The sequence below is a fragment of the Prinia subflava genome, chromosome 13, assembly GCF_021018805.1.
Source record: "Prinia subflava isolate CZ2003 ecotype Zambia chromosome 13, Cam_Psub_1.2, whole genome shotgun sequence".
In the NCBI taxonomy this organism is placed as follows: Eukaryota; Metazoa; Chordata; class Aves; order Passeriformes; family Cisticolidae; genus Prinia; species Prinia subflava.
In genome coordinates, this window is record NC_086259.1 from 8,886,233 (window position 1) to 8,903,020 (window position 16,788).

A 16,788-nucleotide genomic window follows, 5' to 3' on the forward strand; every position below is an offset into this window, starting at 1 on the left:
GCGTCGCGGCGGCGGAGGCGGCGGCGGCTGCCCGGGGCCGGGCGGCGGCGGCGGGGGCCGGCGGAGGATGCCTTACCTTTCACCGAGCGGGGCTTGGCTTGCTTCCTCCTGGACATGTCCGGGCGCCGCGGCTCGTCCTCCTCCTCCTCGTGTTCCTGCTGTCCCTTCCTTCTCTTCCTCTCCCTGCCTTCTCTCTCGCCCCCCCGCCCCCCGCACCTCCAAACTTTGCGAGGCGAAGCGGCAGCAGCGGGATCGATTATTTGATTTTCTCACTTCTTTCGCCTGTTGCAATGCGGCAAGTTCAACTCCTCTTTCCACCCCCTCGGGCACCTTCCCCCGGGGAAAAAAAAATTTAAAAAAAAAAAAAAAAAAAAAAAAAAAAAAAAAAAAAAGGAGAAAGAAAGGAAAAAAAAAAGAAAAAGAAAAATCGCGGGCGCAACAGTTGCAATTTTTTTCCTTCTTTTTTTTTTGTTTGGGTTTTGGGGGTTTTTTTGTTCCTTCCTTCCCTCCCCCCCCCTTGGATGTGCAAATTCTACCGACGCAAAGCGAGCCCAGCCCGCGCCCCCACCCGCCTTTTTGTTCTCTTTAAAGTTTGCAGGCGCCCTGCGGCTCAGTCCGGCTCGCACTTTCGGAATAATAATTTTTTAAAAAAAGAAAAAAAAAAAAAAGGCAGCCGAGCCCTGTGCGGGGTCCTGGCTGTGGGGTGGGGGAGGGCGCGCGGCGAGATCTCAGTGTCTAAACCCACGAGGAGCTCCGGCCCCGGCAATCCGGGGCGCTCCGGGGGTGCGACCTTGTTGCGATTTTCCTAAATCCTCCCTCGGCCGCGCTCGGCCCCCTCCCTCCCTCTCTGTCCGCTCGCCCCCGGCTGCCTCTCCCTTCCTCGCCCCCGCCGCTGACCGGGGAGGGCGACGAGTCCTTTTTTATGCTGGCGGGGGCCGAGGGGCGGCCGCCCCGTGTCCCCGGCGCGGCGCGGCCGGCGGTGCGCGGCGCGGAGCTGGAGCTGGGCGGGCGGGCGGGTGGGCTCCCCGCGGCCGGCCGCGCTCGCCGCCGCCTTCCCCTGCACGCACGCACTTCGCGGAACAAGGTAAGTGCTTCTTTGCATCGATGCCGGGGCCGCTAGCTGCCTCCATGGGTTATTCGCTGGAAGGTGGCACCGCTCCTGCCTTCATTGCTGCCGCTGCTGCCGCTGCTGCCCTGGGTTTTTATTTTCTTTAGCTCTCGCCAGCCTCCCTCTCTTTTCTTTGTCCTGGCTCCTTTTCCTCCTCCTGATCTTGCTGCTGGGGCTGCAGTGCAGACACACATAATAAAGCCAGGCTTGGCTGGAAATGTAGCTGAGTCCCAGCAGGAGGATGTGAGGAGTGGAGTCCCGGCGGGGGAGCGCTCTGATCCCGTAGGGAGCCCCGCGCAGCCTGCGCCGATCAGACGGAGAGAGAGCCAACAGCACCGAGCCATGGACGGCCCGGGAAATACAGCGGCCGCCCGCAAAACGCGGACCGCCGCCGCGGACCGGACTCGCGGCCGCGCCGAGCCCCCGCCCCGTCGGGTCCGGCCCGGCCCGGCCCGGCTGGCGCTGGGTCCGGGCCCGCAGAGCGCAGCCCCCGCAGCGACCCGGGCCGCCCTCGGTCTGCCCGGGGCGGGGGCACTGAAATCCCCCCCGAGTGCCAAGGGCTCAGCGGCCGCGGAAAGTGGCGGGCGGTTTTTAACTCACTCTCACACACCCCCCTCCGCTGCCTGTTTGTGCAGAGCCGGGAGGGAGAGTTACTGTTCTCTGCCTCTCCCAAGGTGTTGTATCTAGCAGGACCCGGAGTCGCCCGTGACTCTCCACTGGGAAGGCAGCTTCTAGAAAAATCTGAAATTGTCATCTCACGGAGCACTTGGTGCCAAGTTATGAATAAAATGACTCCAGATAAACACTCCATCAGTTTCCTCTCCCATTTAGACAGGGTTTGCTCGTTCCAGGAGCCTTTACTGCTGTGCAAGGACAAGGTGCATCAGCACTCCACTGCTTGAGCAGCGCAAGAGGAATCGTGTCCCCAAGCATCCTCACCCCGGCCCGTGATGGGCCATCACGAGAGCCCAGCTGTGTATCTGGGCATCAAAAGAGAAGTGTCCTGGATGGAAGGAATGGGCTTTGCTAAGATCCTGTGAAAGTAGCCCTGTCAGAGGAAGGCGCTGGAGCCAGGCCCCAGGGCAGTGGTGAGGACCAGCACTCGCATCAAAAGGGGATGCAGGGGATGCTGGATATAGGCACTGCTTTCTTGCAAGTGAGCTCCATCTGGAAAATATCTTCCTTTTTTCTTTTCTCCCCACACCAAAAGAAACCCAAGCAACTCAGGAATGAGTTTGTCATTTAACTGGGTAAGTTCAGACCAGAACTGTAAAAATTTTTCTTAATGCAACATCACATTTGAATAGATGTTTAGTACTGATTTTCTGTTTTCTTAAGGTTTGACAGAAACTACTGGGTTTATTAATGTCATATTAAAGGCTTATAGTTCCCTCCTACTGTGTGATTCCAGATTACCACCACAGACTGGACATACTGTAAAAAACGTTTCCTGTAACACCCCTATAATCAAGGTTTACTTCCTCCACCCTACTGCACCAAGTAACAAAGTGGGGGTTCAAAAAGGCATCCTGGAACAAGGATGGACTGCTAAAGAGCCCTTGGCCCCAATTCCAACAAAAATGGGGATCACTCTAGTTTACACAGATTCACCACTATAAAAGCCAATGTGGTAGCAGATTCTGTAAAGAAATAAGGAAGGCTGACAAGGTGAAAAAAATGTTGTGATACAGATATACTGAAAAACACAGGATCATGGTAAATTTGGTTAGCATGACCCTAGATTCATATCCATTCAGCATCAGAGTTGGATCAGGAACTGAATTACTTCTGTATCCTTGTCTTATTGGAGAGGCTTAATCCCCAGGCTATCAACTTGTTTCTGTTCTCTCACTGGCCCAATGAATATTTAATTATTCTTACAAAGCAGAACAGCTTCAGCAGGACAGATTCTCATCCCAGAATGTGCTGGCGGTTGGGCACTCTCAGAGGAGTTCTGAGACCCAAATTCAAATCCCCGTGCAATCAAGCAAAGAGGGGATTTCAATCTTAGTTTTACACATTCCACTTGGCAAGAAATTCCCAAGCCCCATTGCCACCCCAAGCCCCTTTGCCATCCAGTCCTCTGTTCCCACATTTTCTGCATTTTTAAAAAATAACTCTAAATCGCACAACTTTTCTCCACTTCTTAAATTCATCAGAAAATCTATAAATTTTCATTTAATATTTTTTTCCCTTTTCTGTTGCCAGAGAGCCAGTGAGAAGGTTATTTGCAAGGCCCTACCCGGTTCAGAGCAAGGTGAGGAGCCCTGGTCTGAGCATCCCCAGCCCCTCCCACGAAAGTAGTTCAAGTTCTCTCCTACAGCTGTTGCAAAAGCAGCACCACCATTAAACCCACTGCCTTCCATGGTGGCATCTGTTGAGAAATATCCAGTTTATAGCTGGAGATAAAGAAAATGGGAAGGTAGGTTTGACAGAAAAACATGAATCACATACATAAATCTGTCTTTGAATGTAGCACACACATATATAATTATTAATTCATCCCTCTCTATTATCTTCAAACCCAGCAATACACAGATTTCCTCCAGGCCCTGCTCTGTAACTACATCTCTGCTCCACAGAGTTTTCCAACATATGCCTAAATGCTTTGCTGCTCTATTGTCACAACACATCATTTGTGCATCTCCTGCAGATATGTGTACATGGAGTTTATGTGATCCCGCAGCCACTCTTGAGCAAAGAAAACCCCATAACCCTGCTGGGCCCTCCAGAGAAATGCAGAATTCACCCATCCACGCTCTCTTCCTAATGCCAGAACTTAAGCTCATATTGTCATTAAAATAGATACATTCCAAGAGCACTAAGAACAAGGGAAGACTTCACAGGCTTTATTAAAATATTTAAGGCAAGTGACACCAGCCTGTGTGCTAATTTAATAAAAATACACTTAATAATTTAATTTAATTATGGTAATTTAAGAACGCAATAAAAATATATTTTGAATCTCTTATCAATCTTGTCCCCTCACAGATGCTTTTTCTTTTTATTCTGGGGAATTTTAATAAAAGCACTAAGCCAAGACTGCCAGAGTGCAGAGCTGTTCTCTCCGGGAGAGAACCAAGAGCCCTCCCGCAGCTCCGAATGACGTCCATGTCTCATCAGGTCGCTGGGACAATTTGGATGCCGGATTCTCTGCTTGTAACCCCTTTTGGGAATGTCATTGTTCTATATTATGCATGACACAGATCCTATACTACACACCACGCAGCTGCTGGTGAGAGGGAACCAGTTGTGAGATGCAGAGGAGCCCCCCGAGCTCAGCATGGCTTGTCTGAAAACAGGATTTGCTGGTGGAGGCATCCGCCACCTCCTCCATCAGATTTGCCATCCGAGCCCCGTGAGGCTGACACGGAGGCACCGAGCCCTGATCTGCGGGGACCTGCTGGTCCCTGCCCCTCCACTCACTGCCGTGCCTCTCCTCAGAGACACCAGTGCTGGTTTCAGTGTGCTCTTTTCGGGGTGAAACCCATACACTTGCTTTTCGTGCCAGCTAACTCAAGATGTTCATTTCATTTCATTTCATTTTGCTCTGTTCTCTTCTGCCATGTGCGTGCACAGTGAACATATTTCTTAAAGTTTGATGACTTTTGGGAAGATCCTATCCACAACAATAGTGACATCTGAGATTGTACCACCCTGGCAGCCTTATAGGAAACTGATTGGCCTTTCTCTGGAAAACGCAGGCGGGACTACCAGCCTCGCTATAGGTATAGATTTATTTGCATTCAGTATTTAAAGCAAACCCCTATACATTTCTAAATATAGAGAAATATTCTGAAAGTGTTTCAGAATCAGTTTGCAATTACAAGTTATATAAAAATAGCACGGTTGTGTAAAGGCAAAAGTGCAAACTTCATAGAAGGGATGTTATACAAGGACTGTTTAAGTTAGGCACTCAATGAATCAGGTCTGCTTTGAGAAAGCCAGCCTCAGCAAGGATTTAAACTTTCTAAAAACAAAAAGAGGAGTACCTTCAACACATAAAAAGTCTGAGAGGGTCATCACCCATTACCAGGCAGCAGAGGGAAGATCACCATAAATGTAGAGCAGCCAGTAAGAGTCAACCTATAAAGAATATATGATATGTATAGACTTAATTAGGAGATGTTGCATAATATCTAAGAAATGTGGCAAAAGGCTCACACCGCAGAAAAAGCCTGATCAGAGGGTGCAGCTAAAAAGAGCAGGCAAAGTGGGAATGAGCAGTGCCAAGACCTGGTATCCAAGGCACTTGTACCCTCACCAGCCCTCAACATGGCAGGAGCTGATGTGGCTGGGGTTTGACAGAGGTGGGCAAACACCTGAGCTCTCTGGATGTGCAAAGAAATACAGGCACATGCAGAAAACTATTAAAGGACTAGATTATTTCTTAGAAGAGATAATGTTTTCAAAGCACACAGCACAATGCAATCATTCAGCAGAGAGTCAAATGTCACAGTGGATACAGCTGCAAGAGAGTGTCTCTCTTTATTTACAGTAAAATATGTCAAATAGGGAACACAAAGGCAGCGTCGGGATAAACATGGGGCTGGAGCACACAAAGGCAGGCGGCATCCGCAGCGCATCAGGCAACCTGAATAAAAGCCCCGACTACAATACCAGCCCAGTTTCTATGGTGCTCTTGAGTTAAAGCCTCCAAACACTTTACATAAATAAATAACTGGCATCCCACATTTTTGTCATAAGCAAGGACTGGCATAGACTTAAATTTGGGCTACAGAGCAGCAGAAAGTAGAGGTGCTCCAGAGGGAGGATGTGCACAGAAAGGAAAGGCTTCAGGTGAAGAATCGGCTGTGTGTCTGCAGGCAGCATCCAGCCAGGCTGCCTGAGTTTACACTTTGGGAAGTTACAGTGAAAAGGGACTGAGATGTTATCAAGGGCATTGAAAAACAAAGGGGAAGTTTCACTGTGAAGCACATTTTAGTACAAACGGGATTAGGAGCTCGTTTCATGTGCACATGCCATGTGCACCAATATTGGTATTCATACATCTCTAATAAGCACAGTGATTTTAAATTCTTTTTCATTTGTGTATGCCTCTTACATCTATCAGTATTTTTTTTAGTTAAAGAAGATAAAATAGTCTGAAATCAAGATAGAGTAAGTGGTGCTGTTAGTGACATTTTTTGAAAAAATACTGTTGTAGACTGGAGCTGAATTTAGCTCAAATATCAGAAAATACCCATCTGTAGATGAATCACATATGCACTCCCCTCCACAGTTACAGTAAAAGTCATTAATGATTATTGTGCTAAAGACATAGATCATGCAATGTCCTACAAATACAAGCAAGTATTCCATAGCTGATCAAGCAAAGTATTCATTTTGGCCTCTGTTCCAAAGAGGTGAGGGAGTCAGGCAGAGGCTCAGCACTTTGTGACAAAACCACCTTTAGCACGAAGAATTTTCCAGGCTCTACATCTGCCTTTTCAATATTCCGGTAATGATAACTTCCAGCATTATAATGTTACTTAATAACTTAAGATGTTTGGTATACAAAAGTATCATGTTTCCCATATTTTTATCACAGCTCAGAGAATAGTCTCTCTCTGTGCTCCACATATTCAGTGTTCTTTCCATTCCCGGTGGTGCTGGGTCTGTACTGCTGCTCAAAGGACATAAAGAATTAAAAATCCATTATTCATTTGAATTAGTTAAAGGTGGGTGAAGCCTGGTGTAGGGAGGTGCTCTGCAGTGAGCTGGCCAGCGGAGGTTTGTTCCAGGCTCTCCAGCACGGGCCTCCCTCACCCTCACCCTCTCCTTGATGTCAGCTCAGCTCCGCAAGCTCCGACCAGGCATTTGTGCGATGAGGATGGGTCACTGCGTCTCTCTCCCCGTGAGAGCAGCTCACCGTGCCCACTGAGACCCTTTCTTAGCAGGGTTGCGATCAAAGAGCTCATTCACTTTACCGGGCTTTGTTTCTCGGGTGGAGCTCCCCTTGTACTCGACAGGCATCTTCACTGCTCTCTGGCCAGCAGCGGTGGCGAAAGCCACCATACGGGATTTATAAATTTATTCACATCTTTGCCAGCATTGCTGACTTGGATAATGTTGGGATACGGAGAACGAATGTCGAGTGGAAAAGCCGGAGGAGGGGAGAGGCACAGCAAGGGCAGCACCCGGAGCTCAGCAAGCGGCTCCAGGCGCTCCAGGGCAAAGCATGGCAGCAGCCTTCAAAGCTGTTCCTTCTCCACCAGTACAAAGCCATTAAAGTGCACTCTTTAGGTTGAATGCTGTGTACTTTTACATAACTGAAGGAGAACAAATACCCCATTAGCAGATAATTAGCACTTGGACTCTGAGTACTTGTTTAAGGTATTATGGATCGACTTCCAGCATTAGGAGTGATTCATGTCCTCCATATATTCAGGCACCCTTGTTTCTGTTTTTGATTATAAATTTCATTGCCATATATCTGTGTAATGTTTATGAGATGTTCAGAATTACACTCCAGAGACAGAAGATTTCTCTACCCAGAGAAAAGGTTTAGCAACGTTAATAACTAATAGTGGGCATATCACTTTTCCTTCCACCTTGCAGTCAAAAACTCCCATTCACACTAGTCCGGGATCATCTCTCGAGGCGGATGGTGGATTTTCTCAGCCATTAAGCCCTGTTCCAGCAGGAGTTAGGAAGTGCTGTGAGGCCTCGGGGCTAACTCATCCCAGGAACTGGACCTGGCGGCACTCACACCAACTCTCAAAATGGGGTATCAAAGACTGCCAAACACAACCAGGCAGCTGCCCTCTGGACCGGCTCCTATCAGAAGCCGCAGAGCAACCTGTTGCAAGAATCTGGAATCTTAGAAGCATTTTACATGGGTAGGCACAGCTTGTCTAAAAAGTTCTATGTTTCCAAAGGCTTCCACTCCACTGGTATTTTCCCAATAAAATAACGGGGGAAAATTACCTCTCCCCACCTCTGTTTCTTCATAAACCAAACAAAAATAATAGTGTTTGGGCACATTTCCAATCCTGCCAGCATTACCCAGCCATCTACTACTGCCGCTGTGTATTTAAATAGTGTGCACCAAGTAAAGATGCTGTGCACCAAAACCTTCCCACCCTCGAGATCGTCTCTGCCATGAAAACCATCCCTGGCCACTTTGGCAGGTAAGTGGTACGAAGCCAGTGCTCACAACTGCAGTACAATGTGTCCCAGCTCAGCCTGTCCCTGCCTGACATCCCTGTCCCAGGGGATGCCACCTCTCTACCCTCAGAGCTGTTCACAGGTCCAGAAAAGTGAAATCCAAACAGCGGCTTCACATTAAACCAAGCAGCTTGAGGACAGGCAGCCGAACTGCTGCTGTCACCTCCTCTTCCAGCTCCTTCCCACTGAACTGAAGAAAACTGAAACACAAATCAAGTCCCATTCTAAAAAATTAATGGTTTCCACTTGGTTCTTTTCTGTGCCTGCTTTCATTCTGTAATTACGCAAAAAGACACAGCGTACTGCATGGTGCTATTGATTAGCAAACCCCACAGCTGCACAGGCAGACCCGCAGGCAGTTTTGAAAGAGGCATTTTAAAGAAAGTTTGTTTTTTAATACCAAGATATTTGTGGTCCCTCTTCTGATTCGGTGAGATTACATGGTTGAGCTTGTGGTGGGGAGCAGGTGGCAGTGTGAGAATATGCAGGTTTTATTCCTGTAAAAACTTCACAAGAAAGTTATCTCTTTGTTATTGAACAGAAAACTATTGAATAGAAAATTATCTCATTGCTATTGAATTATGATGCCAAAAACCCAGGCAAAAATTCTCTATAAAATTCAGCACAATTTGTCAAGTAGTTTCTACAGAATGTGCATAGGTTTCTTCAGACCTCTCTCAATTTCATGTCTCCAGAGGGCTTTGGAAGGGTCACAGAATATTTTTCTGTTATCAGCCCAACTGATGTTCTCTTTAAATCCTATGATTGGCAGTGTTTATTTTTCTCTTATTAGGACTCCTATGATTGGCAGTGTTTATTTTTCTCTTATTAGGACTCCTTTCGTAGATAGAAAGGAATACGTCTTATCAGCAAAAAGGCTTACAGCCAGCTTGGCAGAATAGGAGAGGCCATAGGGTTTAAAGAGAACTGGATTTGTTTACATTTATTTTTAGGGTTTTATTTTTAAATCCTTGAGCTCATTTTTAAATGCATCGGTGCAAATTCTTAAAATACTTATAACAATATCAACTAAAAAAATTGCCCTGCTGTTTATTTGGTTATCTTGCTCGATACTATCGGTGTGTCCTCCAATCAGGCACCGAATGCCCAGGGTCCCGGTGCGTGGCATTTCCCAGAGGCGGGCACAAACCTCCACCGGGGCAGCACATGAAAAGGTCCTACTCCAGAAGCTTGCACACTTCTCCGGGCAACCACCGCTGCTGTCTGGACGACCAGACCGCCGTGGACTGCCAGGGAACTTCCTAGCTCGGCACTGCCGTGAGGGTGCAGCTGGAAGGGCACGGCACGGCACGGCATGGCACGGCACGGCAATGGAGCACCAGGGCAGTTCCAGCATCACACGCAGCCGGCGGGCACGGCTCTGCGGCTGCAGGCTGAGCGTTCCTGCCCGCAGATCCCGTAGTGTGATCCCAGAGCCATGGCCATTCTCGGGAGCCAACGCCACTCGCGGAACAACATAATGTCAGGTCCTGACACGTCTGCTCGAGAGAAAAGACCCATCTCCGTGCGGCCGCGCCGTGGGAAAGCAGCCCGGTGCACGGTCCGGGAGCCCGCAGCTCTGGTGCCGTGCCCAGCCCCGGGCGAGCAGCTCGGAGGGGCTCCCGGCGGCACAGCCGGGGCGCGGGGCCACGCTGGGAGCAGCTGGACAGGCCACGAATTCCTGCCGGGGGCCGGCCCGGCGGGGCATAGCAACGGGAGCCGGGGGAGGAACGGGAAGCAGCGGGAGCTGTGAGAAAGCGAGCGGCGCCGCGGGGCGAGCGGGGGCCGGAGCGGGGGCGCGGAGGAGGAGGAGGAGGCGGCAGGGGCGGCTCGGGCCCTCCCGCCGGGCACGGCTCCTCTCCGGGGCGGCCGTACGCCACCCAAAGCCGCTCAGGTTCGTGCCAGCCTGCCCGGGCTCGGCCCCAGAGCTCGCCGAGACGCACGGCGCTGCCGCCAGCCCCGCAGAGGGGCTGCGGGCCCTGCTGCCTCCCCCGCGCTGCCAGCCGGGCTCACACCGAGTGTCCCCCAGGGCTGCCAGCCGGGCTCACACCGAGTGTCCCCCCCCGCGCTGCCAGCCGGGCTCACACCGAGTGTCCCCCAGGACTGCCAGCCGGGCTCACACCGAGTGTCCCCCAGGGCTGCCAGCCGGGGTCACACCGAGTGTCCCCCAGGGCTGCCAGCCGGGGTCACACCGAGTGTCCCCCAGGACTGCCAGCCGGGCTCACACCGAGTGTCCCCCAGGGCTGCCAGCCGGGCTCACACCGAGTGTCCCCCAGCACCGCCCGCCTCTCACAGCCGCGGGACCGAGCGCTGGAAGTGCCGGGCCCCGGGATGGCTGCTCCGCGCACGGTCCCGCTCCCGGGGGGAGCCAGCCCCGCCGGGGGCAGGCACTGCCCAGCCACTGGATTTCCTGTCAGAAGGGATGTTTTACTGCACGGGTTTGTTCTTGTGCATGAAGAAAATGTTAATCAAAATGCAGAGACACAATAGCTGTACAGAGACATTAAATATCTAGTTACTACGCAATAAATAATTAATAAAGTTAATCAATCTCACCATACTCTGGTCAAGTAATACCCTTACAACCAATCAATAGCAATAGGACATAACATTTGTATGAGCCTTCTCTTTGCTGTGTGATCATTAATAACCAACAGCTGAGCACTCCCAATACCACAGGCCAGCAAAAACATCAGGAAGTTTCAACTGCATCAACAATTCTGCTTTTAGTTTGTGAAATGCTCCTGGAGTGTCCGACATATATCACAGACTTGTAGGCTGGGGCTTCCCAATGAATTTAGGAAAGCTAAATGCCAAGCTTCGCTTCACTGTCAGTGTAAACAAATTCCCAGCAAGTAAGTTCAGGCCTTTTCAAAACCTTAGCCTTCATATTTTGCAAGTTACACATTGATAGAGCCAGGTTTTTGCCACTTTCCTAATTTTAGCTGGGAAAAGGGAACGGGGTCCTCTCCTATATAAGAAAGGGGGAAATAAGACAACTTGCAGAAGATTGCTTAATTGTACAAAATTTACAAAAGTTTGTATATAAAGTTTACAAAACCATCACTATTTCTCTTCTGGCATTTGCAGAGCTCTGCACCTGGCAGAGCTCTCAGCTGGAGGCTACCGCAGGGCTGAGTCATTTCAGAGGGTAGCAACAACTGTCCTGATTTCCTCAGGAGTTAAAATAGTTCCCAACACACAGCAGTTTGGTTCTTGTCCAGCAATTTGGAGAGGGAGGTTTGTCCCCCACGAGATAAGACATGGTGTGGGAGGCTAGTGCTCCTTCCAGGCCACGTGCCTCACTGCCCTGGCTGGCCACAGGCATGCAGAGGCTGCAGCCAGTCCCTTGGAGGAAGCAATGCCTGCTGTTGTCTCAGGCACTGCCATGGCAGAGGAAAAAGATAGATTGCACTTCTATGGGTTGGTGGCACCAGCCCTGGGATGGGTCCTGCCTGTGTGTGCTCATCCCCCTGCTCTGCCCTGGGAGTTCTGTGTGTTCAGGTGCACCACAGGGATCCTGGCACTGCCAGGGTGGCATCGGGACAGGAGTTGTTCCCAGGCACACTCTGCAGCTCCTCCGCTTCTGGGAGCTACTAACATCAGTGTGAACAAGGGAGTTTGCCTCTTCAGGGTTATTTTTAGCAGTCTCCTGCCCAATGCCCACAGGATAAAGGCAGCCTAGCTGGATGTGAACAGGTCACTGAGACACAGTGACACTTGGTAAGGAACCAAGGCTTGCCAAGTGTCAGAGCTAGCCGTGGCCTAGACTGCTCCTGAACCACAGGCCACTGCCCTGTTCCAGCCCACCCTTGCCCACTGCAGTGAGCCCCAGCAGGGTGTGTGAGGCCCCCAGGGCAGCTGTACCCACACCAGCCCATGCTGGCTGCAGTGCTGAGCTCACAGGGTGCAGAGAGCCACCCCAGCACTGAGCATCAGGGACAGGCTGGGGCCGCCAAACCCAAGAGCCCCAGGAGGAAGAACAGAAGAGCTTTGTAGAAATATGTATTTTTACATCAGAGTCCTTTGTATATACAAAAAACCCTCACCCTGCTGTGCTAGGAGAAAAAAAGTCCTGTGGGCATTTCAGACCATCCTATTTTATTAATGCAAACTGCCAGATTCAACATGCGAGCCAGCCTGAAAAACAGGAGGCTGGGAAGGAGGAATGTATCCATGATAAGCACTCGGCAGGCCCGTCAGTCACATCGCTCCTCGCTGGGAATCAGAAATAGAGGCGGGCAGTGATAGTGATGCAAAACAAAGATCTCTGTAATTTGGAGTGGGTTTTGCCAACTCTGCCTGGGGCTGCACTTTACCTGCCTTTTCCTTACTGTCAAATGACCTGAGCATTCATGGACAAAACAGTAACAGCAAATGTGTTTTGGATATGGAAAATGTTTGTGCCAAGTGCTGCCTACATTTGCACACCTGAGTGTGCAGGCTCACAGCACAGCTGCATGGGGCCACGGATGGGGCTGGCTGGACCTGTCTGCAACACTGTGGGCTTTGCACAGCCAGTTGTAAACTGCCCTGTGTGGCATCGGTGTGAAATACTCATTTAGGAGTCCACTGTGCAATTTCAGGAGATTTCAAATGATTTAAGAATAACTGCATATCAGAAAATGTCTATAAAATGAACTCTCAAGAAAAGATGTGAAAAATTTAAGCTCCAAGTCTTTAAATATTCACGGCGATGTATTTGCCCAGCTTTAATCAGCTTCTGAAGAAGGCTGATAAATGCTGCCTATGAGCAGTTCAAATAGCAGGATGGGTTAAAGCAAAAAAGAAAGTTAAATCCCAGGATATTAGCAGTCAGTAAAGGGAATTACTTGTCCAACAACAGGATAAAAAAAGGTTAGATAAATCCAGATAAATACAATGGGCTCATTCCAATGGCTATCTCTGGAGGTGCAGACACCAATCTCCCATGAAGAGACAGAACTCCAGGTGCTGTCTCCAGGGACACACAGCAAAGAGCACCCATCTGCCCTCACACGCTTCCACCACTTCTGAAGAAGAAACAGGGTACCTTTGATTCCACAGCCTCTCTAATGCTGTCAGAAGTTGGTACAGATACACACAAAAGAAGGCTGCTGAGTCCTGTTTCACTATGAAAGCACACCACAAATCCTTCTTGCTATTTTTGTTAGCAGAAAATGTGTCTGTGAAGGCAGGGCACACAGGACCAGAGCAATACTGGCAGACACAGGAGCTGGAGCAGAGGCAGAAGTTAAGCCCTAGAGTCAACAGAAGTGTGGCTGGGTTTTTGGTGAGTATTCTAGGGCCTTGGGGCAGTGCCTCTCTGGCTCTGTGTCCACTAGAAGTGAGAAGTGCAGTTACCTCTGAGAACTGCACATTTGAGCATCTGCCATAAGGAAAACAATGCTCTTGAATCACTCTGCCTCAGTTTCACCAGGAGCAAACCGAGCCAATAGCTGCTATGTCTCTCTGGGGAATGCTCCATGATTTAGGCTGTATTTGGGTCATAAGAGACTTCAAAGGTCCTTTGAGCAAAAGCATTAAAGTTCTGCAAAATATGACAGGCACTGGTAGACAGCGGCCTGGCAGCAAGGCACGCCTGAGCTACAAAATTCTAATCTTCCCTCCCCAGATGATTCTATCAGCCCTGCAATCCCTTTTGCAGCTCTTCCTTGAACTCTTCCTTGCTCTAGGTACTTTTTGTACAAAATGAGACGCCCAGACCCATCAGGCTGTGACCCTGATGAGACCCTGACACACCCTCTGGTGGTCTCAGAGGGGTGCAGTCCCCAGCCCCACTGGAACCCTCTTCTCCCGCTGCCTGTGATGATGAGCTGGGTATCCCTCAGGAGCCCAAGACTTCACCTGAGGAAGAGAAAAATCTAAAAATTACAGAACAGGCTTAGACACTGTCAGAAGACAAGCCACGGAAAGAGCTGGCAAAGTGTTACTAAATATTTTAAGATCAAATAAACCTGACATTTTAGAGGGCTCTGGTCCATTATTTTTGTTCAAATTGTGTGTGCATCTTCTAATAAATACCTCTGCAACCATAAACACAAAACCTGAGAGGGGCAGAGAAAGAAAAATCTTGCTGAACAAGGGAGTTACATACTGTAGGAATGCAGGAGTCTGTGATCTGCGTTATTTCTTTGCTTAAGGCCACCTAGCAACAGCACATAGGTTAATCCTCCACAGACAGAACAGACAGCATCAGCCAACAGGAAAACAAAACATCCCTGCTAGAAAAAAAATCAGAACAAGGATTACCCATTTGGAAGAGGGTTGTAGGAACAGAAAGCAACAAATAAGAAAGACGTATACATGATACTCCTGCAAAAGGAAGATTTCCCTGTAAATAGAGTTATTGTCCACCTTGTTATTAAAAATACAAAAAGAGCTTTACAACATTTACAGAAAACCTCTGTGGGAGCTGCAGGAGCCCTGCTCCACAGGGAGCTGGGAAGATGAGCTGTGGTCAAGGCTGGTTGCCATCTTAGAGAGCACTTTTAAATGATAAATAGAGAGTCCTCTAAAACAAAAAAATAAACCTCTGGAGCCATAACCCTTCTGCCAGGGGTTAGCAGCACCTTCAAGGGCAGGTTCAGATCTCTACAAGCATTTCTTGGATGTTAAGTTATATCATCACTTCCTCAAAGCCATTGTTTGCAGCTTGAGTCAGCCACTCTCTCTGCAGCTCTGCCAGGCTCCCCCACACCAGGATATTCTGCTAAAGGGCCCTGGGAATACAGAATTAACTCACCAGGAGATTCCCGCTGTGCCAGGGCTGCTCCAAGCAGCTGCTGTACCCTGGAGAAGGCAGCCTGCAGGGCTTGCTGGCCCCAACACCTGCTGTGCCTGCAGAGCCTGTGCCTCACAGCACGTGGGGTGGCCTTGGCAAAGCTGCAGCCCAGGAGCTGCGCTGTCCCCCTGACATTGCCATCCTTGCCACTCCCCCAAAGGAGAGCCCCCAGGGAAGGGATTTGGGAGGAAAACAAGGAGGCCACTGCTGCTGCCAGCCTGCTGCAGTGCTCTGCCCGCCTTGCTCTGCGCCCCAAGCCGAGAGTCACCTGCTGCTCACAGCGCCAGCACAGCCGGCTCTGTCCCCAGGGCAGCTCCTGACCCAACTTCTCTGAGGAGTCTGCAGCACAGCACACCCTCCTGTGCTCGCTGAGGGATGGCAGCCAACGTGGTGCCACGCTACCTGTGTGTCTGGGATGTGATTTATTGAGGGTTTATTGTTGCTCCTTTTCTGCTGTTCACCAACAGATGGTAGCAGCACCGCTGCTGTCATGCCAGGCCCAAAGCTGCTCGCAGCAGGCCATGACTTCTGCTCTGAAACTTTTCCTACTTCATGAAAAGTCATGCTTGCCCATCTCCTTGCCCCTCACTAGCTGCATCTCTAGCACAAGTTCAGAGAACAAATTATCTCCCAGCGCATCATATTCTCAATTCAAAGCTCTAGGGAGGGACATGGGCAGTTGTTGGGGTTGAATCTCTGTTCACTGAGGCTGGTGAATCGAAATATGCTTGAGTGCACCAGCAATGCCTGGGCAGAATGCCTCAAACCCCCGTTCTGCATGGGGCTGCTGCAGTGCATCCTACCTGGCTCTGCCCACAACAAGCGATGCCCAAATTGTGACCAATGATCAGCTCAAAGATGGGCATCTGAAAGACCCAAATTAATTAATTCCCATATTATAAAAAAATAATTCTTAGTCATTATTAGACAAAATTCCAAGCTTTTGTGCCACTGGTTGCACTGGCCACTGGCACCAGGTGGAGTTTGAGCCACTCAAACCTGGGCAAGCACCAAAGCCAGTGGAAGCTGTGGCTAAACAAGGTCTGGTTAAGATGGAGCTAACTACAGAGCTCAGGATCTGGTCTGCAGCAAAAGTGCTCTGCAGAAGAAAAACAAACTAACAAACAACAACTCTGCTCCAGAGGCTTCCCCTAATTCTGTAAAATGCTTTGAGGCTTGTGAGCAGTTCCAAATAATCAATAATACCATTAACAAAAAGGTGGCCGAATGGCAGCTACCTCTGATTAAAATAGAGCCCTCGGTGTATTGCAGCAAACAGCCATGTAGCCATTTCTCTGATCAGGAGCAGGTCTTTCCTAGTGTCATATAATTCATGTTAAAATCGCAGCAATAAGGCAGACTGCCTTGCAGCTGTTCACAAGTCTTTGGAGGCTGCCATTATACTTCACCTTTTTAATGCTTTATGTATTACAGTTTTATTTTCACCTAAGGCTGTGATCCTAAGCTTCCTCACAGCCTTATCTACAACTCATATTTCAAAGCCTAATTTTCCTGCCCCCAAACGTAGAATAAAATAGCTTGCAAAAAGGGCTGCAAGGAAGCTGCAAGTTCTGCAGTTTTACAGCCCTTCTCCATCAGATCTGTATAGGTACTATTCCTCATGGAGCCAAAAACTTCCCAGAGAAGTACTGTAGCTAGAAGATATTTCTTGACCTGGCGTACACTCTGTCCACCCCAGCTGGTGGAGAGATTATGAAATTTTAAT

General features: G+C 49.4%; 1 protein-coding gene across 2 annotated transcripts in view; it reads right to left on the minus strand.

Annotated features, from left to right (window-relative positions):
- ZNF423 (zinc finger protein 423) overlaps positions 1-16,788 on the minus strand; it is a 276,157-nt gene that overhangs the window by 226,229 nt on the left and 33,140 nt on the right. The window contains exon 1 of one of the 2 annotated variants that reach the window (XM_063410790.1): positions 77-2,067. The exons of the other annotated variant lie outside the window; for it this stretch is intronic. Coding sequence (XP_063266860.1) covers positions 77-116 — 40 coding nt within the window. The 5' untranslated portion in view covers positions 117-2,067. Of the gene's footprint in view, positions 1-76; positions 2,068-16,788 lie in introns of those variants that run through there. 2 annotated transcript variants of the gene reach the window in all.